Source organism: Manis pentadactyla, chromosome 6, assembly GCF_030020395.1.
Source record: "Manis pentadactyla isolate mManPen7 chromosome 6, mManPen7.hap1, whole genome shotgun sequence".
NCBI classification, from domain to species: domain Eukaryota; kingdom Metazoa; phylum Chordata; class Mammalia; order Pholidota; family Manidae; genus Manis; species Manis pentadactyla.
This window is the reverse complement of record NC_080024.1, coordinates 62,238,901-62,265,168: the sequence shown is the minus strand read 5'-3', so window position 1 is coordinate 62,265,168 and position 26,268 is coordinate 62,238,901. Positions and strand designations below refer to the sequence as shown.

Sequence of the window (26,268 nt, the reverse complement as noted above, 5' to 3'; positions counted from 1 at the left end):
CTATTTGTAGCCTAGTATGTGGTCTATTCTGGAAAATGTTATGTTCCATGTGCACTTGAGAAGAATGTGCATCGTGCTGTTTTTGGGTGTAGAGTTCTCTAGATTTCTTTTAGATTCATGTGTTCTAATGTGTTGTTCAGTGCTTCTGTGTCCTTACTTATTTTCTGTCTGGTTGATCTGTCCTTTGGAATGAGGGTGTGTTGAAGTCTCCTAAAATGAATGCATTTCATTCTATTTCCTCCTTTAACTCTGTTAGTATTTGTTTCACATATGTAGGTGCTCCTGTGTTGGTTGCATAGATACTTACAATGGTTATATCCTCTTTTTGGACTGACCCTTTATCATCATTATGTAATGTCCTTCTTTGTCTCGTTACTTTGTTTTGAAGTCTATTTTGTCTGAGACAAGTACTGCAACACCTGCTTTTCTCTCCCTATTATTTGCATGAAATATCTTTTTCCATCCATTCACTTTTAGTCTGTGTATGTCTTTGGGTTTGAGGTGAGTCTCTTGTAGGCAGCATATAGACGGGTCTCGCTTTTTATCCACTCTGTTACTCTGTGTCTTTTGATTGGTGCATTCAGACCAGTTACATTTAGGGTGATTATCGATAGATTTGTACTCTTTGCCATTGAAGGCTTTGGATTCATGGTTACCAAAGTTCAAGGGCAGCTTCTTTACTATCTAACCATCAAACTTATCTCACTTATTACCTATTATAAACACAGTCTGATGATTCTTTCTCTCTCCCTTCTTTTTCTTCCTCCTCCACTCTTTGTATGTTATGTTTTATTCTGTATTCTTTGTGTTTCCCTTGACTGATTTTGTGCATAGCTGATTTTATTTTGCTTTTAGTTAGCATTTGGTAGGTCTACTTTTTTTGCTGTGGTTTTTTTCTCTGGTGACAGCTACTTAGCCTTAGGCATACTTCCATCAACAGCAGTCCCTTTGTTGGGGTCTCGGAAATGTAGCCTGGCTTGTGTACTGTGTCTTCCATTCACTCTTTAAGGAATAGTTGTATGCGCCATATTTTCAAAATATATATGGTTCTGGGAGATTTCTGCCACCTTACTCATGCTGTCATCTTGAGATCCCCTTGGTGTTTGTTTTTCTTGAGCTGAAATGTTTCTTCACCAGTCTTTAGTGACAGAGAGAGAATTGGAAAGGTTCCTGGGCTCCATGCATGTTGAATTGTAAGGAGGAAAGCCCAAAATTGGAAGCAGAGACCAGGGTGGGTGTTAACACTGGGGCTGAATCTCAACTCTGATACTTCCTCTTTGTGGGACCTTGATCAAGTCTCTTCAATTCACCATAAAGCTCTGTGGTCAGCCTGCTCAGGTATCCTGCTTCCCTCCTGCTCGTCTTCCTGCTCACAGGTAGTGAAGTCCACTATCAATTTAGATTCTACAGTTCTCTTTTCACGTTTTTGTATTTAAAACTCAATTGTGAAGCAATCAGCACATGAACTACAGTGAAAGTGAGAACCCCCAAACACTAGTCTTCACTACAGAAAAACACCATCTCCAATTAACAAAGAAATGTGGGGAAAAAAATACTGAGTCCCAGCCAGGCACTATGCTAAATGCTTACATTTTAATCCTCACAACATTGTTATCCTTTTTATGGATGATGAAAAAGACTTAAGGTAAGAAATGCACATCCAGTATCCCATGTCTACTATGTAACATAATATGGCTTTAGAAGGGGGAAAATGGGTTTAGAAGAGAAGGGAGTTGAAAGCTGGGGTGTGGGGACAAAGGTAAAGGAAAGAAACCCCTATTCAGCATATTTTTACTTCTAAAAAACTATTTTAAATATACAATGATGAAGTATTATGTTACATGACAGCATACCATGCAGCTTTTTTAAAGTTCAATTTTGTTACACATTTCCAAAGAAAACAACAATTATCTCTGGGTAGCTGAGGTCATTTAAATGACTTTATACTCATTATTTCCTCAGTATCAATATAAAATGTGTCACTTTCATAGAGAAATTTTCCCAAGTTTCTTCTTTTCCTGACTCAGCCACACATCAGCCCTTCTCTTCACCACTAAATTTAATAATCTAAGCTTGCTGCCTCCATAGCCTCATCCCCTGTGCCCTCAACCAGTCTTTTACACAAATACTCTTAACTGCTTCTATAGATCACTAGGAAACTCCTTACTGCCAAAATCAACAGCCTTTTCATCCAACTTAACTGCATCTGATGTTCGTCACTACCTCGACATTTTCTGTATTATCTATGACAGCCTCCTTGGTTAACTTCCTCCACAAATTCCTTAAGTGCAACTCTTTTCCAAGGTTCAGGCCTTTGCAAACACCCCCATTTAGTATTTGAACACTCGACTTGAATGAATTTGACATGCATTTTTCTAACATCTATGATTCCAGAAAGATTAGGAATCACCAGTAAAGATTAAATTCTTAACTCCTTTGCAATTTGACACCCCTCCTCTTCCAACTTTTCCACTCTACGTCTCACAAATTCCCCTATCACTCCTAAGGTATCACTGCCCGGGTTTCCCAGACCTCTCCATGCAGAATTCTCCCTCTTCTAAGTTTCCAGAGCACTTTGTATCTGCCAAATACATATTTACCACAGCATATTTGGTTATATACAAATTTGTCTGAACAAGGCAGGGGGTCAAATCAGTTTATCTTTCTGTCTACAAAGAGGTGATTTCACCAAGATATCTTGTTCCCAAGATGTCAACCAATTTGTTTTATGCTCATTATCACAACTTATTACAAAAAGTTTTAAACATACTTTTCAGTAGAACAACTAGTTTTTACACACTGAAAACAATTCTTACCAACCTAAAACTGAAAACTAAATTGTCTAATAAATAGCATGACCAACATGTCAATTTATGTATTTAAAAAAGCATTATTAGTAATAACCCATTTCAAACAATATTGAATACAATAAAAATTCTAATGAACAAAAACTTTGGGGTGTGTAGTTTTAGGACCTCCACTACAATTAAGGTACTAAGGAGATGCTTGCTCTATTTAAGTGGTTCTAATCCAGGAATGTTTACCAGAGCCACTTGAGAATCTGTTATGAAATATATACTCTCCATCCTCAGAAATGTAGATTTAATAGGTCAAGGATGGAGCAAGGCCTGTGGACTTTAAGTGTCTCCAGCATTCTCTGATGAACACTGGCTAAGAATTTTCTATGAAATATATTTAACATGACTTCAACTTATGGTTTTCTACTGTTTAAGCCTTTTCACTATGCTTTAATTATCTTAAGCAGTTTCACTATTTTGCTCAAAGTTACTAATAGGGCACCTTTTTGCAATAGGTGTACTCTAAGCTTTACGTTCTTTTGGTTTATTTAATTACCTCTCAAAGTCATTAAGTTTTAATCTACAGAAAATGTAATTTTCTTAAGTGATGCTTTCTTTAAATTGAGGTACAGAGTATAGACACCCTAGGTTCCCTAGATGAACATGCTGATTATGGAATTATTTGTATGTAATGCTATGTACTAACTATAGACTTTACAAAAATAATTGATGAAAACACCAATTAAGGAGTATACTTACACTAAGAAATATTATACTCATACATGATACTAATACTCTATAATTAGAAAAAAACTTTACAATAATTCTTCAAATAGTAAGTTTCCAGAGTATACTCAGAATTTTTTAAATACAAAAATAGAAATAATTTCCTAGGCTGACATTGAATACTAACTTTATTTGGTAAAGATTCAAAGTTTTCTGGTATATTCCTAGTGGGCACTCAAAATCTGAGAACTTATTTAAAAAATTCTCAACACTACTTTCTTCATTGTATTCATGTACTAAGAACTGATAAAATATGCTTAGACATCAGAAACACTTTATTAACTTACTGTAAATTTTCAATAGTATTTAAAAACATCTCTACTATCACACTCTAAAAAGCTTTTTAATCTCTTGACTTAAAGGGTATTTTGCTCAAGGAGCAATCTCTTCACATAATCCTCTTCACACATCCTAAGCAATAAAAATTACCTAAAAGGCGTTTGAAGACTCAAATTCTAATCCTTGTAATTTAAAAATAACTGTTATGTTCCACTGATTAATTTCTAAGCTTCCAAGCAATACTTCCTATTTCACAGCACAAACTCAAGAGTCACATTTAGAAAATCTTTGTGTTTATATGTGTATCCAGAGTTGCCCTATGCATTCAAAGATATTACTGAGAGTATCAGATTGGGCCTGGAAAGTAGACAATGGAAATCTTTACCCCCACTACATACATGTGGAAAGTAGCTGGATTAATTTTAAAAATATCTAAAATTCAGTCATAATAGTATTCTGTTAATTTTTCCTTTCCTCCTGCCCTGGCCTTTTCATGATTAGAAATACACATTTCAGAACATAACCTTTTCAAATAACTCTTGCCATAATTAACCAAAGACCATCTTATTTTATTATTTTCAAGAATCTTGAAATGTAAATTCAAGTTTTTTGATAAATCAAAATATTCTGCACTGCTTTAACAAGAAACAGAAAAAAGGTTTGCAAAATATATTGATAAAACTTATGAATCAGTGTGGGCTAAGAGTTAAAAAGATTTTTGTTTTATTTATTTAATAAGCTAATGCTTAGGTGAAAAATTAGTCATCTGCTGCTTCTATTCTTCCCTTTTTAATATACCTGTTCATTAATTTCAGTGTCTAAAATCAATAATCTGCAAATAAAAGGCTAAACTGAAGAAAACTAAACAACACACATCTTCTTACCCCATAACCACTGAAGTATTTTAAATGCATAGGAATACAACAAACTCAAAAGAAAAAAAAATAGTGTTTTATTAACTACCACACAGTTATGATACACTTTAAACGTACAATAAGGTAGCCTTTAAATTTGAGGTGGTCTTAAGAATAACAAATGAACAGAATTCCAAATTTTTGAAATAGGTGAACTGCTGCAGTTATAGGATACATTTATGAAAATTGTAGAGCTCTTACAAGACCAGCAATGAAACTTTATTTTATACATTTTTTAATAATTGAAAATATAAACAATTAAAAAATAAAAAGAAAATACAGAATAAAAAAACATACATTTCTCAATTAAATGTACTGGATACATATAAATTTTAAGGGAAGAAGCAAAAAAGGAAAATGGTTGATATTTAAGTGCAGACTGACTACCTAGACAAAAAAAAAAAAAAAAAAAAAGACTTAAAAAAATATCATAAAACCTCTAGTTTACTATGACTAACATCCATATAGTTGGAGTATCGTCACTATGGAAGTGATTTTGTTATGTTTGCATATGTTATACTTTACTGGTAATTTACATGATGGCTTTTAAGGCCCTGGCAGACATAATGGATTTTGGAAACAAGATTGGATAAAAAAAATCACTGCTAAGACGCAATACACCTTATGTTTTGGTCCTCCAATATTCAAGAAAAGGGATAATTCACTATAACATTTTCTTACCACCCAAATGCCTCAACCTATACATTTTAAACTTTTTTTTAAACATTGGTTATATTGCCCAACTTCATTATTGAAAGGATAGTAACAAGACATTATTTTGGCAAATTAAATCTTTAAACATGGCTTTTCAACAGGATTTAAAAGGTGACTATCCCTAGAGTTCCATGTTAAAATGTAGTTTTCAAAATCTTACAAGAGTAATGCTTAAAATATTGTACATAGTTAACCTAATTAAAATAATTAGCTTCAAAATGACAAATCGATAAAGCTAAGTAAAGCCTACACTATGTAACATTTGCTTGGAAACTTGATTTGTCAGTTATGCATAATAAAAATTCCAGTCATCAAGAAAATTACAAAAATTTTTTAATCATAACATGATTTCTTTCACCCACCAACTTTTTTTTATCTTACAATAGATAAATACCAACATGTTCTCATTTTTACACTAAACCACACAGGATTGATGCATTTGGTTAGACTACCATTCGCATTGTTAAATTCAATTTTCTCTTTATATAACTTGGTAAAATTTCATTTCTTCTAGATTCCAAAAGTACCTACAAAACCCATGCAATTTTACCATTTTTAATATACTATGGAATATCATACAAAGTAAGGCATTTCAGTGTCTGTATAACCAAGTTACTGTCAATCCAAAAAGTTTTGCACATCAATAAAAAGATACCTAAGAACTTAGGAACAATATTCTTCTCACTACTGTATAAAAATAACCACAATGAATAAGTATTTGTGTAATATTTACTCCATTGTCTCATTTCCAGAAACTGTGACAAGCTGTAAAGGTATTTCAGTGTTGGTAAGGATATCCTGATTGCTGGTGGTGGAAGTATTAACAGTTCCTATTCCTGAAACAGAACCTTGTTGAATATTTGCAAGGATAAGTGTCGTTCCTCCTGCAGTAATCAAAGTATCATCTCGTGTAGCTTCCACAGATGCCAGCACTGTACTGCTAGAGTGAATACCTTTTTTATTCTGATGTGTTTTAATATGTTTGGCAAGGTGGTCACTTCTCATGAAGCGTTTTGAACATTCTGGACAAACAAATTTCTTCTCACCTGTTAAGACAAAAATTCAGTTACTTAATTTTTTAAATCCAACATCATACATACACTGATAATTCACTGAAAAAGAAATAAGTCATCACTGATAGTTGGGACAGGGAGCAGAGTACAATAATCATATTGGTTTCATGAGCTGCCACTGAGAGACTTCTCTCAGAATATTTTCCCTCAAAATAAATGTCATCTTTATTTTTTGATGAAAAGCAAACTTCAAACTTAATAAATTACAGACTGATATTAAGATAATATTTTAAAACCTCAACTATGCTAATAGTTGACTTTGAAACATCTGTCACAAGATACCATTCAGCTAAAAAATGACCATCTGTAACATACCTCTTTAAAGAAAATACACTGTTTTAAGCTGTATTTAAGATAGTATTATGTCATATCCATGATACTAAACTTTCAACTCTTAAATCTGAATTCAACCACACAGAGTGTTTCTAGATTAAGCAAGGACACAAGCTTAGGTCCAATAAAATTGCATAACCCCAAGAATAATGGAGATAGCTAGCTCACTTGATTTCAGCTGGAACAATCAGTATCAAGAACAAGCCAAATATATCATGACATTAAAGTTAGTAAGACCCTGATGCCTAAAATTTACTTCCAGGCATGAACAAAATACTTTTTTTTTAGTACAAAAGACAGACTGACTTTCTATTATGTTAAAAACCTACTATGTAAGAGGATTACTTGGAAGATAAGGTAAAAAGTCAAGCTAAAAGGAATCCAGAGAAATCAATCAATAAACAAATCTGGTATTTTCTTAAATGTCTTATTTCTTATTCCAGCACCTCTAACTCTATACTGCAATGACACCCCAAGTCTTTCCCTCTCCAATCCAACAAATCAACATCAGACCATCTTCCTTAAATACCAAATTTTATTACAGTACTTCACCACTGTACTAAGTGGCATGGGAAGGCAAGAGCAATTCACAGATAACTAAACCGTTTATATTCTCATTCTCCACTGCCTAAATTGCAAGGACCTCCATAATGTGGCTTAATCCTACTTAACAGAAATGTGTTATATAAATCTCTTTACTCATGTCAAATGGCCTCTTACCTCTTCTATTCACATACTATTCTATTCTTTTAGGAAGATATTTCCCAAAGTTCCTCTTGGAAGAGAACTAGAGAATTAGTTCTGAGATGCTCCACAGCAAATGGTACAATTCGCTACACACACACTACCATCCCCCAACTTCTGAGATGCATGGTGCTAAGATTCAATTTTAAAAATTAAACATTCATTTAAAAAAAACCTAAAAGGTGCTGCCTTGAAAGTACTATAGTAACCCGCTTTAATCCAGAGTTTCCTACACTTATTTAATCATATAGACCTTTTCTTTCTTTTTACATTATTTTTACATCCTGCTAATGAAATTTCAAGGGAAAATTTTGTTATAGAGCCTTTAAGGTCTCCTAACCCACCCAGCTCATTGCCCCAAAATGTCTTACTATCCCAAGCAATCATGACCTTGCTTCTGAGCATACTTTATCTACTTTCTTGTATTGTTTGTTTTAGTTTCAAACCAGTTATGCTCACCTGACTACCTACCTGATGAGACAGAAACTAAAACAAGTAGAGCACCTATGTACTACTATGCACTTCAGTTTATTTTATACATTTAAAGCCAGTGTCAGAGGTGTAAAAGGAGAATCAGGTTATTTGCTTCATCTAACAGAGAACTTGGATTTGAATTCGGATCTAGAAGATTTAGAAATCCATACTGTCCTCCATTTCACCAACTTCTTTCTTCTAAGTTCTCTAGAGATTGTATATACATTATATATTTTTCAATTCTTCAGTGTTGGGCACAGACTGAACACTTTGATCATTACATGGTAGCAGGAGAAAACTAGCTCTAAGATATATTAAAAGGCTGGGTCATTCCAACCACACAACACCATGTAAAAATAATTAAATGCTATGGTATCAACAATGCCTTGGCTATTCCTCGATGAAAAGTCTTTTGCTTACCTCACAGATATCAAAACAAGAGAAAAGGTGAAATGCTTGAATTTATAAGAAAGGAATCACTCTTTATTATAGTGTTAAAGAGGAGGATAAATAAGACAGATCAAGAGTAGAAGCAGACAACTATTTAGAAGGTTAACACAGTAATAGCATAAATTTGGATTAAGAAATCCAGTAATGTCAAAACAAAACCGAAAAGGTAACCACCTAAACTAACTTAAAAAAAAAAAGCTAACTAAAGTCTGCATAAAATAAATCATTATTTTACAAGATAATCCATACCAGCTTGTCTGGAATTATTGTTTTTAAACTGATATTACTAAAGACAAAAATTCGATGTAATTGGTCATATTTTTAAGAGTCCTTTCAAGTAAGATGTGCTGAAAAAAACTTTCCAGGCAGTACGTAGCCCTATAATTACTTTTGTCTGTTAAAAGTAAGTATTAGTAACCTGTATGTGTTCTTCTGTGCCTCTGTAACTCATCACTTCGAGTAAATCTTTTACCACAGAACATCCAGTTACAAACAAAAGGACGCTCCCCAGAATGCCAACGCAGATGTGCTCTCAGATGTGAGGTCTTCCCATAGACTTTACCACATCCTGGTATATGACAAATGTGTTGCTTCTTCTTCCCAAGATTGGTACCTCTAAAAAACACACACAGAATATATACTTACATGAAAATACTCAAATGGATATTACCAGTTATATCATATATCCCCATGTTGAAATTTAAATAGAAGACATCACCATGAGGTCAATCAGAAACCAAGACCATGTAAAATCAATTTAAATAAAATTTTTATATTTGAAACTTTAAAGTCTTAAGTTATTAATTTTACTATAGGATTAATGGGATCAGTGTCCTAATATAAATATGCTCAAAAATTATATAATCTAAAAGGACATCAGAAAGAATATACAATAAGGCTATTTATCATTGTCAGAACTATTCACAAATTCTATACATAAGCCCCATCAGTTGAAATCAGTTGTATGAGAAACTAGTCTTCTCAGAGTCATGATGTCAGCCAATTTAAAAAGTAAATAAACCAAGAGTGAATGCCTAAATAATCACAGAATTAAAAGGTAGGTAAGCACCTTAAGCAGACTTCAACATGATTTAAGCATATTTATTCATATATTTGTATGTCCACACCCTGCACACACACTTGAAGAAATAAAAAAATCTAGACAAAGCTATTGTCTTAGTACTAAAGAAGCTATATATATAATATATATTATATATAATATAAATCAAACTTATCGTATTAAAATTCCCTTCATACTAACCATGCAAAGAAACCCAAAATTACACATGAGAGATATAATAAAATACAGTTTCTCCACAGCACAAAATTTAACATTTGCTCCATTTCAGTATTTGATACCAAGAACAGGGTTTGGGAGGTATGTGGCTTATTAGATGAGTTAACACAGGTATCTTAGCCTAAGCAAAAAGAAAACTCTTTGATTCTACAACTGATATTCAAATAGCATTAATACTACAGAAAATACTACAGACACCTGAAATGTTGACAGGAAAAAAAATGCATTATTTCCCCACATTTATATTTTAATGTACTCACACTCAGTAGCATGTGAAATTGCCATAGGACAAACAGTGCTAAACGGTGCAGTGCTGGCTGTAAGATGCCATAGGTGTTCTGAACAGGGAGACATCAATGTGGGCTCCAGTAGTTAGAGAAGGCTTCGTGGAGGAGGTGGGTAGGATTTAGATAGAAAGGAGGGAAGGCATTCCAGGCAGAGGAATAGCATAAGTAAAGACAAGGAGGAGTCATGCTGTTGTCTCAAGGGCAAGGACGTCATAATCTACACAATTCTAGTTTCTGCTCCAGTCCACCCCCAATTTCTACAACTCTCTTCAAAGAGCTGTGTTGAGTGAAACAGATTTTTCTGGCTCACCTGCAATGCCAAAAGTCTTAACCAAAGCCAATATTGTTTCCATTTAATGTAGCTTTTTAATTTAATTAGATTTTATTCTTAAATAGCCCAAAGATAAAAAGTAATGTTTGTGGCTACTGGTATACAAATCAATTTTACATACAGTGTTCACCATAGCAATTTCACAGAGACCCAATTCAGTTCACTCTTGTACTCATGATTTCTTACCTCTTTTCTAAGCCTACCACTCAGGTGAGTCAATGTTTTTTTTATAAACACAAAAGTGCTACTTTATTAACTTATTTACCTTGAGAGCACTAACAAAGCTCAAGATTGTGACAAATTACAACAAATCCATCTGGGTTCTCAAAGAACCAAGAAGCCAGGAATGGTATTTTCAACTAAATTATAGGAAAACAAGAAATACTGTTTGAAAATGGGACAGAAATCTAAGAAAGAAAAAAATGGGGACAGTGGCACACACAAATATATAATTTAAGGGAAAAACCCAATACCCAGGTCCAAGTTTTTATTTAAAAAGGATATTTTATTCAAGAAAAGACCTAGATATGCTAGATAGGGATTTATGATAATGTGATGTGAAGGAAGGAATGAAGAGAACCAAAGTAAATTTCTCAACAAACTTCAAGTAATAAAAGATTTAAGCCCCAAGTCTTTTTCTTGACTTTAATAATCAAACAACTAATAACTATTATATAACCTGGAAAAACTAATAATTTTAAGTTTCTATTCTGGAATGCCTAAACTTGTTCCCAACAATTTAATGTCAAGATAGAGTGACACAGAATAAATAAAGCTAAACTCTCAGTAAAGGGATTAAGAATAAAGTTAAGCAAATCAAGTTTTTCTTTTGCTTGGGGTGGGACAAACAGGACCCGAACTGAAATGTTGACAGGAAAGAAAATGGATTTTTCAGAGTAACTTATTAAAATATTGATTGATGTTTGACACAAAACCTACATAACACTAATGCCTTTAAGAACTAATTTTATTAAAATTATTTTTTTCTTCCACTACAGCAAAAGTTTCTGAAGGCTGATGGTTGGAACTGGCTAGATGCTCAAATGGATACAATTTTTGACACCTAATTATATTTTACACCTTCTCCAAGAAGGTAAACAAATGAAATTTAGTTCTCTAAAGACGCCACCTAACACAGATTCTTCTTTTTCATTTTAAGAATATGGTTGAGAAAAAAGTGCATTATTCTAAAATATTTTAAATACCACCTCTCTTACACCTTTGCAGAACATTTTGGAATATTTTGGGTTTACTCTATATGTTATGCTTCTATCAATTAGGCGTAGCGATTATCAATGATACAATTGTGCTTACCATGCATATACTGGTTGAATTTGGTTCAAATGAGCTCTAAGAAACAATGTATTTTTTTCCTTAAGAGTTTCAATTTTGATTGCCTAAAAAAAGTAAGTTTTTAAAAAATGAACTTATGGAAGTTCTAGGAAAAATAAATGTGAACACTTTTATAATCCTTGGGATAGAAAAGACATAATAGCATGATAAACAAGACATCCCATAAAGAATATCCAGCTAAAAATTCTGTGCTAAAAAAAAGTTTGCAAACTTGATGTAAATAATTCTTTCTTCACTTCTGTAACTGCATTTTGCAAACCACCTACAAAGCTGAAGGGCAATGTAAAAAACTGGGGGAAAAATACCTGTACATATGATAAACACAAATTAAGAGATTCACAAAAGAAATTTCAAAATGGTAAAATAACACACCAAAAAAACATTCAGTTTCACAAAGTAAAAAAATATACTAAATAAAAACATTATTGAGTATTGTTCTTCTGTCAGACTTTAAAGGTTTTAAAAAATTACAAAACCCGATACTAAAGAAGATAACCTTGAACCTTTGGTAACCACGAATCTAAAGCCTGCAATGGCAATAAGTGCGTATCTTTCAATAATCACCCTAAATGTAAATGGACTGAATGCACCAATCAAAAGACACAGAGTAATAGAATGGATAAAAAACCAAGACTCACCTATATGCTGCTTACAAGAAACTCACCTCAAACCCAAAGACATGCACAGACTAAAAGTCAAGAGATACAGAAAAACATACTTCATTCAAACAACAGGGAGAAAAAAGCAGGTGTTGCACTACTAGTATCAGACAAAATAGACTTCAAAACAAAGAAAGTAACAAGAGATAAAGAAGAACATTACATAACGATAAAGGGCTCAGCCCAACAAGAGGATATAACCAGTATAAATATGTATGCACCCAACACAGGAGCACCAGCATATGTGAAACAAATACTAACAGAACTAAAGGACGAAATAGAATGCAATGCATTCATTTTAGGAGGCTTAAACACTCCATTCACTCCAAAGGATAGATCCGCCGGACAGAAAATAAGTAAGGACACAGAGGCACTGAACAACACACTAGACCAGATGGACCTAATAAACACTGATAGAACTCTACATCCAAAAGCAACAGGATACACATTCTTTTCAAGTGCACATGGAACATTCTCCAGAATAGACCACATACTAGGCCACAAAAAGAGCCTCAGTAAATTCAAAAACACTGAAATTCTACCAACCAACTTTTCAGACCACAAAGGTACAAAACTAGAAATAAATTGTACAAAGAAAACAAAAAGGCTCACAAACACATGGAGGCTTAACAACATGCTCCTAAATAATCAATGGATCAACTAACAAATTAAAACAGAAATCAAGGAATATATGGAAACAAATGACAATAACAACACAAAGCCCCAACTTCTGTGGGACACAGCAAAAGCAGTCTTAAGAGGAAAGTATATAGCAATCCAGGCATACTTAAAGAAGGAAGAACAATCCCAAATGAATAGTCTAATGTCAAAATTATCAAAATTGGAAAAAGAAGAACAAATGAGGCCTAAAGTCAGCAGAAGGAGGGACATAATAAAGATCAGAGAAGAAATAAATAAAATTGAGAAGAATAAAACAATAGCAAAAATCAATGAAACCAAGAGCTGGTTCTTTGAGAAAATAAACAAAATAGATAAGCCTCTAGCCAGACTTATTAAGAGAAAAAGAGAATCAACACACATCAACAGAATCAAAAACGAGAAAGGAAAAATCATGACAGACTCCACAGAAATACAAAGAATTATTAGAGACTACTATGAAAACCTATATGCTAACAAGCTGGAAAACCTAGAAGAAATGGACAACTTCCTAGAAAAATACAACCTTCCAAGACTGACCAAGGAAGAAACACAAAAGTTAAACAAATCAATTACAAGCAAATAAATTGAAGCGGTAATCAAAAAACTACCAAAGAACAAAACCCCCGGGCCAGATGGATTCACCTCGGAATTTTATCAGACATACAGAGAAGCCATAATACCATTCTCCTTAAAGTTTTCCAAAACATAGCAGAGGAGGGAATACTCCCAAACTCATTCTATGAAGCCAACATCACCCTAATACCAAAACCAGGCAAAGACCCCACCAAAAAAGAAAATTACAGACCAATATCCCTGATGAATGTAGATGCAAAAATACTGAACAAAATATTAGCAAACTAAATTTAAAAATACATCAAGAGGATCATACACCATGACCAAGTGGGATTCATCCCAGGGATGCTAGGATGGTACAACATTCGAAAATCCATCAACATCATCCACCACATCAATAAAAAGAAAGACAAAAACCACATGATCATCTCCATAGATACTGAAAAAACAATCAACAAAATTCAACATGCATTCACGATAAAAACTCTCAGCAAAATGGGTATAGAGGGCAAGTACCTCAACATAATAAAGGCCATATATGAAAAACCCACAGCCAACATCATACTGAACAGCGAGAAGCTGAGAGCTTTTCCTCTGAGATCGGGAACAAGACAGCGATGCCCACTCTCCCCACTGTTATTTAACATAGTACTGGAGGTCCTAACCACAGCAATTAGACAAAACAAAGAAATACAAGGAATCCAAATTGGTAAAGAGGAAGTTAAACTGTCACTATATGCAGATGACATGATATTGTACATAAAAAACCCTAAAGACTCCACTCCAAAACTACTAGAACTGATATCAGGATATAGCAAGGTTGCAGGATACAAAATAACACACAGAAATCTGTGGCTTTCCTATACACTAACAATGAACCAATAGAAAGAGAATTCAGGAAAATAATTCCATTCACAATTGCATCAAAAAGAATAAAATACCTAGGAATAAACCTAACCAAAGAAGTGAAAGACCTATACCCTGAAAACTATAAGACACTCTTAAGAGAAATTAAAGAGGACACTAACAAATGGAAACTCATCCCATGCTCTTGGCTAGGAAGAATTAATAAGGTCAAAATGGCCATCCTGCCCAAAGCAATACACAGATTTGATGCAATCCCTATCAAATTACCACAACATTCTTCAACGAACTGGAACAAATAGTTCAAAAATTCATATAGAAACACCAAAGACCCCAAAGAGCCAAAACAATTCTGAGAAGGAAGAATAAAGTGGGGGGGATCTCACTCCCCGACTTCAAGCTCTACTACAAAGCCATAGTAATCAAGACAGTTTGGTACTGGCACAAGAACAGAGCCACAGACCAGTGGAACAGAATAGAGACTCCACACATTACCCAAACATATATGGCCAATTAATATATGATAAAGGAGCCATGGACATACAATGGGGAAATAACAGTCTCTTCCACAGATGGTGCTGGAAAAACTGGACAGCTACATGTAAGAGAATGAAACTGGATCACTGTCTAACCCCATACACAAGAGTAAATTCAAAATGGATCAAAGACCTGAATGTAAGTCATGAAACCATAAAACTCTTAGAAAAAAACATAAGGCAAAAATCTCTTGGACATAAACATGAGTGACTTCATGAACACATCTCCCCGGGCAAGGAAAACAAAAGCAAAAATGAACAAGTGGGACTATATCAAGCTGAAAAGCTTCTGTACAGCAAATGACACCATCAATAGAACAAAAAGGTACCCTACAGTATGGGAGAATATATTCATAAATGACAGATCCGATAAAGGGTTGACATCCAAAATATATAAAGAGCTCACGCACTTCAACAAACAAAAAGCAAATAATCCAATTAAGAAATGGGCAGAGGAGCAGAACAGACAGTTCTCCAAAGAAGAAATTCAGATGGCCAACAGACATATGAAAAGATGCTCCACATCGCTAGTTATCAGAGAAATGCAAATTAAAACCCCAATGAAATATCACCTTGTACCAGTAAGGATGGCTACCATCCAAAAGACTAACAACAAATGTTGGCGAGGTTGTGGAGAAAGGGGAACCCTCCTACACTGCTGGTGGGAATGTAAATTAGTTCAACCATTGTGAAAAGCAGTATGGAGGTTCCTCAAAATGCTCAAAATAGACATACCATTTGACCCAGGAATTCCACTTCTAGGAATTTACCCTAAGAATGCAGCAGCCCAGTTTGAAAAAGACAGATGCACCCCTATGTTTATCGCAGCACTATTTACAATAGCCAAGGAATGGAAGCAACCTAAGTGTCCATCAGTAGATGAATGGATAAAGAAGATGTGGTACATATACGCAATGGAATATTATTGAGCCATAAGAAGATAACAATCCTACCATTTGCAATAATATGGATGTAGCCAGAGGGTATTATGCTCAGTGAAATAAGCCAGGCGGAGAAAGACAAATACCAAATTATTTCACTCATATGTGGAGCATAAGAACAACGAAAAACTGAAGGAACAAAACAGCAGCACAATCACAGAACCCAAGAATGGACTAACAGTTACCAAAAGGAAAGGGACTGGGGAGAATGGGAGGGAAGGGAGCGATGGCAGGGAAGAAGAAAGGGGGGTATTACAGTTAGCATGTATAATGTGGGGGGGGAGGAATGGGGAGGGCTGTGCAACACAGAGAAGACAAGTAGTGATTCTACAACATCTTACTATGCTGATGGACAGTGACTGTAATGGGGTTTGTGGGGGGGACTTGGTGAAAGGGGGACCCTAGTAAACATAATGTTCTTCATGTAACTGTAGATTAATGATAACAAAATAAAATTTTAAAATTAAAAAAAAAAAAAAAACACCAATGCAAGACATAATAAAAAAAAATGGTAAAATCCAAGGATGTGGGAAAGAAGATATTCTCACATACCACTGGCGGAAGTATAAATTGATATAGCCTTTCTAGCAGCAACCCCCCTTTGATCCAATAATTCCACTTCTGCCAACATATACTGAAGAATAATCAGACAAATGTGTAAAGATGTGTAACGAATAGCATGACAACAATAAACTTCCCATGAAGATGTTAAATTCTTATACATCAGTACAGTAAAAATACTCTACAGCCATAAAAAACTGATGCAGACTCTATACAGACTTGGAAATATGGTCACAAAATTTTTCAAAATAAGAGCAGACATGTAAAACAGTGAAAATAAGATGACTCTACTTAAAAATATATGTAAAGTCTGGAAGGACAAATACAAAAATGTTACAATGATTATCATGAAGTGGGCCAGGACTGTGGTACTCTTTTAATACTCTTCTGTATTTTTGAATTTTTACAAGCATATGTTAGTTCAATAAAGAGAAATTCAAAAGATTTCATTTTAAAGGAAAGAATAAATAAAACAAAAGGCCAGGTCTTGACCCTCAATTAGACATGATTTTCAAGAACAATTGTCTTGAAAGTTCTCCTAAAAATGAGAATTTCAGAAAAGTTATTGCCTAACCAGAACTCCATACTTATTTAAAAAGACCAAAACATTTCAAAGAATAGATAAAATTTCAAACAAGTGAATAATTACCAGTAAATACAAATATCAAAGGATCAGATACAGAAGCAGATCAGCAGTACAGCCATAGTGATTAAGGCTCTGGAGTAAGAAACTGGGTACAAATTCTAGTTGTGTATGCCCTTAAGAGTCATTCAACCTCTCTATTCCTCACTTACAAGAGTCTGGAACACAGTAAGCTCAGTGTCAGCAGTTATTAGTCATTATTATTACTGCAAACAGGCTGGCCAATGTGCAAAATCAGTAAGACCAACTCAAAGACAGAAAGCCTCTACTAGATGAAGCTCATTAACTGTACTAATAGTATTTTTTATGTTTCAACAGTGTATTTCTGAGAGAAGTACATTAAAGTCTTTTATTATGACTAGAGATTTGGTTAATACATCTTTAGAGTTCTATCAGTCTTTATTCTATGTATTTCAAAGTTGTGGGGAAAAGGCATCAAGACTATTCAATCTTCCTGGTGAAAACTTCATATTCTTGAGAAATATATCCCTATCTATCTATTTGATGATTTCACCTTAATCCTACCTTGCCTGATAGTTAACATTTGCTATCCAGGTTTTCTTTAACATTTGCTTAATAAATCTTTCCCATTCCTCTATCTTCAAAATTCCTGTGCCAATTTATTTGAGATGCCCCTTATAATCAATGTAAGGCTGGATTTTATGTTTCTGAAATATGATCTGAATCTCAATCTCTTAGTTACTAAGTTTAACCCATCCATGTTTAATATAATTCACTGGTCTGTTTTGAGTTTACTCCTATAGTGCTGTTTTGTCTTAATGTTTATTTTTAACACTGAATCAAAATATTAGTTCTATTTCTTTTAAAAATTACATTATTAAGGCTTATTACTCTTATCAGTGACTTCTGAACTTATTTTTATATAATTGCTATTCTCAAGCTAAGAATCAACTTTTGATTTTAAGCAAACTAATTTTAGATTTTAAAAAGTCACTTAGATCTGAGAATTCTATTTCATATATTTTGTTCTCTAACTTTTTCTGCCACATACATATAGACACACAAAATGATCATGTAATGAATAATTTCCCATGATTAAGTGACATGGCATGCAATAATTTCAAAAATTAGGATAATGATATATTAGCAGTCTTAAAAGAAAAAAAAAAGGATGTTTTCATGTGTGCATACCTCCCACCACCTTCTTTACAGTTGGGACAGGTGCAAGCCACCCTCCGAAGTCTTTTTCCTTCTTGATGTTGTTGGTCCCCTTCTTCATCTACCACCTGTACTCTTAAGTGTGTTAGATCATTGGTATTCAATGTAGAATCACCACTGAGCTGCCACTCTTCAGGATCAGGCTCTTCTTCCTTGATCCTAATATCTAAAGAAAAAACAAATGCAAATGAGAAGCAGCCCACTGGCCCAAAAAGATAGTATGAGATCTGAGCATCTCTAAGGTAAAGTAAATACTATGTATAAAAGTCAAAAATCATTTTTGTAGAGCAAAATCATTGCTCCTTATTGCTTATGCTTCTGAAACAATCTATTTTATTCTAAATATCAGATTAAGCCAAAAAGAGAACAAAGCCAGCATGAGAACTTGCTTGTTAAAAGTTCACTAAAAAAATTTTTTTGGGTAAAAAGTCATAATAATCTGCAACTTCAATTATAATTTTTCAATTAGTCAATAAATTCAGTAGTCAATTCATAAGAACAAATTCTACTGCCTTAAACCTGTCATAACTTGTTAAACTATGCCTTTCTGTAGGTATTATGTGAATGCAAAAGAAGATGTCATTCACTTGAATCTGTTACTCACAGACTTAAGCTTTAAAGTCAATTATTACTACATTAACCAACCACAATGGCCACACCACCAGGTGGATGGAAGTATGGAAGTATGAGAGAGTTTCTATTTTTAAAGCAGACTGAGAAATAAAATGAGCATGTGATGGTGAAGAAGAGTGGATATGGCAAGAAGTTACATCATTTTCTCAACAGAGCCAAACATATTTATTTATATCAATAATGATACATCACTTTCTATGTGGAACTATGAGGTTTTTTTCATTTCAGAGAACTGATTATTGTTTAAAGAAATAATACATGATTTACAAGAAATACTGAATATAACCATCTTTGGTAAAACATAAATTTCCACAAATTTTTATTTTGAATCATGTAAACTAAAATCTTATTCTTTTATTATTTTAGGTTGATATTAATCAGTAATTGGTACAAAAATAGCCTAAAAAAATCAAATGTGCTCAGTAACTCCTGAATTTATACTAATGAAAACTGTAATGTACAACCAACAATTAAGAGAAATGCTCAAAGAGTTGAAAACTAGTTTATTAGAATAATCACAACAAAGAATGGCAGGTAGGGGGGGTGGGGGGTGGGAATGGGAAGAAGAGGGAACTCTGGCTGGAGGAACAGAATTATATGGTGATGCCATTCACTGAGATAAGAAAAAATGGATGAAGTTCAGGTGGAGGTAAAGAAAGATAGTTAATGAGTTGAAGGTGAGGAGTTCACAGGTGAACTGTTTGTGAGACACAGAAGTAAAGAAGCCGGACCTATAGGTCTGGAGCTCAGAAAAACAGGCATGTGCTGGAGATACACAGGTAATCAGTATATACACAGTGATAGCGTCAATCTAAAGGAGGAGTTTAGACCACTCAGGGATTATGAGTAGAATGAGAACAGTGGCCTCTGAGGAATACAAACATTTAAGGAACAGGCAGAAGAGGGAGAACCTGCAAAGTTAAGGAGTACCCAGAAAAATGTGCTACATTAAAGAAAGAAAAGACAGGAAGTGGTCAACATCAAATACGGCAGATTCAAGAAGCTAAGAAAGTGAACAAGAACTGAGAAAGTATTTAATAACACAAATAAGTTTATCAAGAAATCTGGCTCGAGAGAGACAAAAACATGTCAGTAAAAGCTTAAGGGGATCAAACAAAAGAGAGAGGAAAGAGTGTTTAGTTTTGTTTTTAAAGAGAGGAAAGACTTGAACATGTTTAAATGCTTGCGAGACAGATTCATTACAGGGGGAGAGACTGAAAACAGGAGTTAAGTCCCTAAGAAGTCATGAGGAGATGATCCAGAACTCTTACAGGTTTAGCTGATGGAGCACAGCCACCTCTTCCTGTATTACATGGAAGAGACACAGGCACATTCATTCATCCAATAACTACCTACTACGTGCTACCAAAAGTGCTAAACCCCAGATACAGAGAGAATTCGATAGTTGGAAATTAAAGGGAAATTGCTTTCTTATTTCCTCAGTGACAGGATGAAGAGTATAAAATTCCTCCAAATACACAAAATAAATGAGTATTGACCTTGTTCTTTTATCATCAGGTGTATACCTTGCATCATATGACATTTAAGTTCTTGCACAAACATTGCACAGTACTAGCTTTCACAAGTTAGATAAAAGATGTAGCATATGGATTTCCCATATCCAGAGCTGGATAAAATTTAAGCCCATAAAATGAGGAATTTTATCAGATGTTTTTAAAGCTGCTGGCCTTATACTATTTGTGACAAGACAGCAGGAAAAAAGGAGGACAAAAATACTACCAGCAAGAATGGATAATCTAGTCTCAAGAGGCAGAAGATTTAAAGACAGCATAGAAATCAACAACAACAAAAAACTAATGAGAAAGGGTAAGAATGAAATGCAACCTAAGGGGATAAAGATATTATAGGAAGTTCCTGCTCCTATTGCTAATTCTCTTACTACCTACAAAATATGTTTAAATAATGTGGCATGGACATGGGTACCTACAACTTAGCTTTCTTATTTAACCTAAATACAACACAGACATATCCAAATTGAACACATCTTGTCCACACAAGTCTCCTTGCATCCCCTTTAGTTAATATTATAAGCCACTTAACTGCTCAAACTATCAACTTCAGGTGAGTCCTGTCAGTCCATTCCCAGTCCCTCATTTCCCTCTCTCTTTTTACCAATCCATCTTCTACACAGCTTCCATAATTTTCTTATTTAATAAAAGTCTAATGGCATCACTTTCCTCACTCAATCCTTGCACTAAGTCTCTATTTTTTTAAAATATAAAGTCCAAATTCATTAACTTGGTATTCAAGAACATTCTCAATCCGGCCCCAACCTTTGCAAATTTCAGTATTAAAACAGACATTCTCATTTTCAGAACACGGCCTTTCTCAATGTCACACACTTGTATGTGCCTCTTGCCTGGACTGTTTTCTAGCTTTTTCATCTAACTAACCTCTAATTATCCTTCAAGACTAGTTTAAACGCACCTCCTTTCTACATGCATATGGTAGAACTAACTCTATTTATTGGTTTATACATCCCTTTAGATAGTGAATGCTTCACTCAAAAGTGCTCAGAAAATACAATCTGACTAAATGAATAAACCTTCCCTAAGGAGGAACCTCCAATATAAGTAATAATCTACCTGGAAATGCTTTGCCCTCTATTTTTCTATGCTCATTCTGCAAATAACACATAAAGAGAAGATTTTTATAAAATTAAGAGTCAGTTCGTATGTACAAGACTATAAAGTGTTCACTGAAGAGAACAAATTAAATGTCCAACAAGTGTCATACTCATTGTTTAATCATTTCACTTGCTCATACACATCTGGGATGCTTTTTAGAATCTTAAATTATACAATTAATCTAGTAAATCCTAAATAATAATTCCCCTTTGCCAACTACATAGCAATTTAATACAAACACTTTAAAAAGAAGTCTTCAGTACCAGGCAGTCAAGTTTACATCTTCCTCAGTATCTTTGTGTAGATAGGAAAACATTTTTAGTGTTTTATATTAGTATCCTACATGGTACCTAGTTATTCTTCGAAATTTCTTCGTTCATAAGGCTCAGAAGAAGGGGAAGTAATAATCAATAAAAAATGGCCCATAAAGCATGAAAAGAGACTCAACATTTATCATTAATCAGAAAAATAAAAATTACAATCACAATGAGATATCCTACACACCCACCAAAATGGCAAAGTAGTAGAGCAACTGAAACTCCCCCACATTGTTAGTGGGTGTGTAAACCTATGTAGCAACTTTGAACAATCTTCTGACCACATTTTCTAAAGCTGAACCTATGTATACTCTATAACCCAGGCAATTCTACTCCAACAGAAATGCATACACATGACACCAAAAATACACCCTAAATTGTAGACAAGTCATATATCCACTAATATAGTAATGGAAAATAATTCATGATCCAGTCATACAATGGTGTATGTAATAATGAAAATTAACAATTTATATGCAACAGGAATGAATGCCACAAATATAATTTTAAACAAAAGAAGCCACACACATACACAGAGACTTTCTCTTTATATATATGTACATGAATTTCATTTATATAAAGCTCAAAACAATGGGCAAAACTACTCTAAGGTGATTGCCTACCTTTAAGAAGGGTAAGGACAGGGTACAGGGAGATTGCTCAGTTGCTGGTAATATCTTATTTCTTGATCTGGGTTGTAATTTTTCCTATGTGACATTTTATAAAAATCCATCAAGTTATACACATATGGTACATATTTTACATCAACATAAAGATTATTCCAAATAAAAATTTTAAAAGTAATCTACAGGAGATTATTTAGGAACTCTGTTAAAAAAAATCAACTTATTTTGTTGTGGCTTCATCTCTAGTTCCTATGTTATCAACTAGTCCCTTCCCTCAACATAAGAATTAAAATTAAAAAACCTTAAGATGAGGGTGCTCCAAAAAAATTCAGTCCACAGTTTGAAGTTTAGAATATAATGTTAGATACTCAACAAATACTTGACAATAATGTGCCAGTCACTGTTTTAGGATGTAAGGACAAAACAGTTAAATGTGTTAAGTTCATGCCTTTAACTAACTTTAGTCTTTAGCTGCGAGAAGACAGAACAAACAAGTAAATTTATAGTATTTTAGGAAGTGGTGAAGTGTTATGGGAAAAAAGTAAGGTAAGGAGGGACAGGAAGTAAGTGAAGTACTGCTGTTTTAAATAGAGTGGTCAGATAAAGCTTTGCTGATACAGTGACATTTGACCCTGAAGGAGTCAAAGGAGAAAGCAAGGTGGGGGAAAGTACTCCAGGCAGAAGGAAAAGCAAGATGGATGTATGCTTGGTGTGTTCAGGAAAAAGCAAGAAGACCTGTGAGGCTAGAATGGAATGCATATGGAGTAAGAGCACTAAGTGATTAAGATCTCAGAGGTAAAAATGTGTGAACGTGGGGAGAGAATAAGATCATATATTATGTTATACACTCTGTATTACCTCACAGACCATTTAAGGACTTTATGTTTTATTCAAAGTGAGGGAAGTCAGTGAGGGATTAAGAGTAGAGGAGTGACATAATTTAAATTACACTTTATTAAAATAAATCCAGCATCACTCTGGATGCTGTGTTAAGGAGACCTGATGGGAGACAAGAGCAGAAGTAGAAGACTAATTAAATTAGAAGGCTGCTGTGATTACCAATCAAATGATGGCAGTGGCCTAAAACTAGGTTGATAAGGCAGTGGTAAGAATTGGTCAGAGTCAATAAGTATTATGTAGGTAACTTCAAAGACATTTACTAACAGATTTGATAATGCAGTTTTATGTAAAGTGTGAGAACCATAAAGGAGTTAAAAACAACTCTTAGGTGTATATCCTGAGCAACTAGAAAGATGGAGTTGCCACTAACTGTGATAGGGTAGAATGGAGGTAGGAAAGATTGTGGCAGAGGGGGCCAATAAGGGGCCTATTTCTGGATATGAAAGTTTTGAGGTGCCTATGAAATATGCAAATGATGGTGGTGATGAGGCAGTTGATGGATGAGTCCCAAGTTCAGGTAGGAAGTATGCCTGTAGATACAAATTTGGGCATCATGCACATAGTTGGTTAAGAGTCGCCTGGAATGGAATGTAGATAGGAAACCCTGGGTCTCTTCAAAGTTAACAAGTAGAGGAGATTAAAAAAAAAAGCCAACGAGACAGGAGGAAACTGGTGTCTAGAAACCGAGAGAAGAAATCATTTCAAGACCATAATCTTATGTGTCAAAACGCTTGATAAGTAAAATGAGGACTAAAATGAATTTTGCATGTAACAATGTGGTAACCACTGGCGATTTTGACAACAGCTGTTTTAGGAGAGCAGTGAGGACACAATCCTGCAGACAGGAGCTTCAAGATGCACGCAAAGAGATGAACTGGAAAACAGGTACATATAACTCTGTCAAAGAGTTCCGTTGGGAAATCAAGCATTATAAACATGGCACTAAATTCCTAAGCTAGCCCACAAAGATAAGATTTAACACGTAAGAGTACCTAAAATAACATAAATTAGCCTTTATATTCAGCAGCAATACCTGCGTAACATACACTAGCAATATAAAAAATGAATATGCCTATTTATACTTGACTTTCTGTACTTGAGGAAAAACAAGTTTAAATGCCAAAAATATAAGCAATAGAAATAGAAATTCTCAAGGAGATCTACATACACATTTAACTTTATGAACTAACACTTAACAGTGCTTTTTCTTATTACGTCTACTCTTTATCTCAGAATGATTTTAGCTGTTTTCAAGGCCTACCCCAATAAAACAAGTTTGTGAAAGGGATATATAAATGAAAAAAAACTTCCTGGACAAGAGTTGAAGAAAAAGAGAGGGAATTGGACTTGACATGATGAAACACACACACACAAACAACATAGTTATGAAGACTAATTTTCTTTTATTAGCCAATGCACAAACACAAAATTATAGTAAGATATAGCTTAACATATTAGCACTTTTTAAGTAGAGAAATACCAAAACAGGAAAGAATGTGATAGAAATACAATCTCCTGGGGTACAGGAGTGTGGTGGTGAGGGTTCAGAAGGAACCAGCTTCCCATAGCCACTACTATGAAGCATTGCTGACTTTCAAAGAGTTTGGCAGCTTTTGTGGATTAGGAAGAGGATGAAGCCAGCAGTCTCCAAATCTTACTGATGATTTGACACTATTAGTAAAGTTGTGAACATGCATTTCATAAATGTGTTTATTAAGCAAGCATACACATGTACTATCACTCTAATTGACTATGAAATAATATATAACACAAATAGATATATGATAGACAATTTTAATTGTTTTATTGAGCAAATTAAACAAGTTTGTGAAATTGCTTAATTGTTCAATATCAGACAGTACATCACAACGAAATATTTAGGGTGAGGATCCACATTATTAATAGCAGATGCAGAGTGTTTACCCTGTCATTTTCTTGTTTTTCAGCAGTATTTTCTTTTCTACTCAATCCCTAGTTTCTTTTATGAACACTAAAGCCACTTGTCCACTTTGAAGTTTATTCAGTTAAAACCAGAAAGTATAAATCCATTTAATCTGAGCACATATATGAACAGTAATACACAGCAGCACACTGAAAGCACATGAAGACCAAGCATATCACATATAAACACAAACACGGCTGACATGGAATCAGTGAAGGCACCAATGGCAATCTGTGTAATCAATATTAGTTAGGTGTTATAAAACTCAGGATATGTCTAGCTTTCTATTAAAAATACTGCCAGAAGAAAATGCTAAATGCTTCCTCCTAAGACTAAGTTGCTAATTATTTATCAATAGCGCTAAAAGAATATTTAAGATAAATTCTTATCAAGTCTGGAATGTGCGTATTTAATTGAAATAACTAACACTAGATAAATATGAATTACAGTACTGTTGATAAAATGAGACATTCTCCTTTATCAATAGCATATCATTAGGATTTTGTTGTTCTTATTAAAGGCTTTCATACTCTGCCTTCAATTTTTTGAGCACTGATGAAATTACTTCATTTGAGTCTAAGTTTATTTTATTTACATTTTCCCTTTAATCAGTTTCACCTGCAATAAGAAAAAAAACCCACCTAAACAGAATTACAGGATAATCCTATAAGATCCAATGTATTATTTTAATTAGATCTGCATATTCATAACTATTTTGATTCCTATGGATATTTCAGAGGTACAAAAGACGTT

The 26,268-nt window shown here is 34.0% G+C and overlaps 1 protein-coding gene across 1 annotated transcript in view; it reads right to left on the bottom strand.

The window, feature by feature from the left end:
* Positions 1 to 4,792: 4,792 nt before the first annotated feature.
* SP3 (Sp3 transcription factor) overlaps positions 4,793 to 26,268 on the bottom strand; it is a 63,567-nt gene continuing 42,091 nt past the window's right edge. Inside the window, exons 5-7 of the mRNA XM_036876933.2 lie at positions 18,423 to 18,615; positions 8,984 to 9,180; positions 4,793 to 6,537 (exon numbers count right to left, since the gene is read on the bottom strand). Coding sequence (XP_036732828.2) covers positions 6,221 to 6,537; positions 8,984 to 9,180; positions 18,423 to 18,615 — 707 coding nt within the window. The 3' untranslated portion in view covers positions 4,793 to 6,220. The remainder of the gene's footprint in view (positions 6,538 to 8,983; positions 9,181 to 18,422; positions 18,616 to 26,268) is intronic.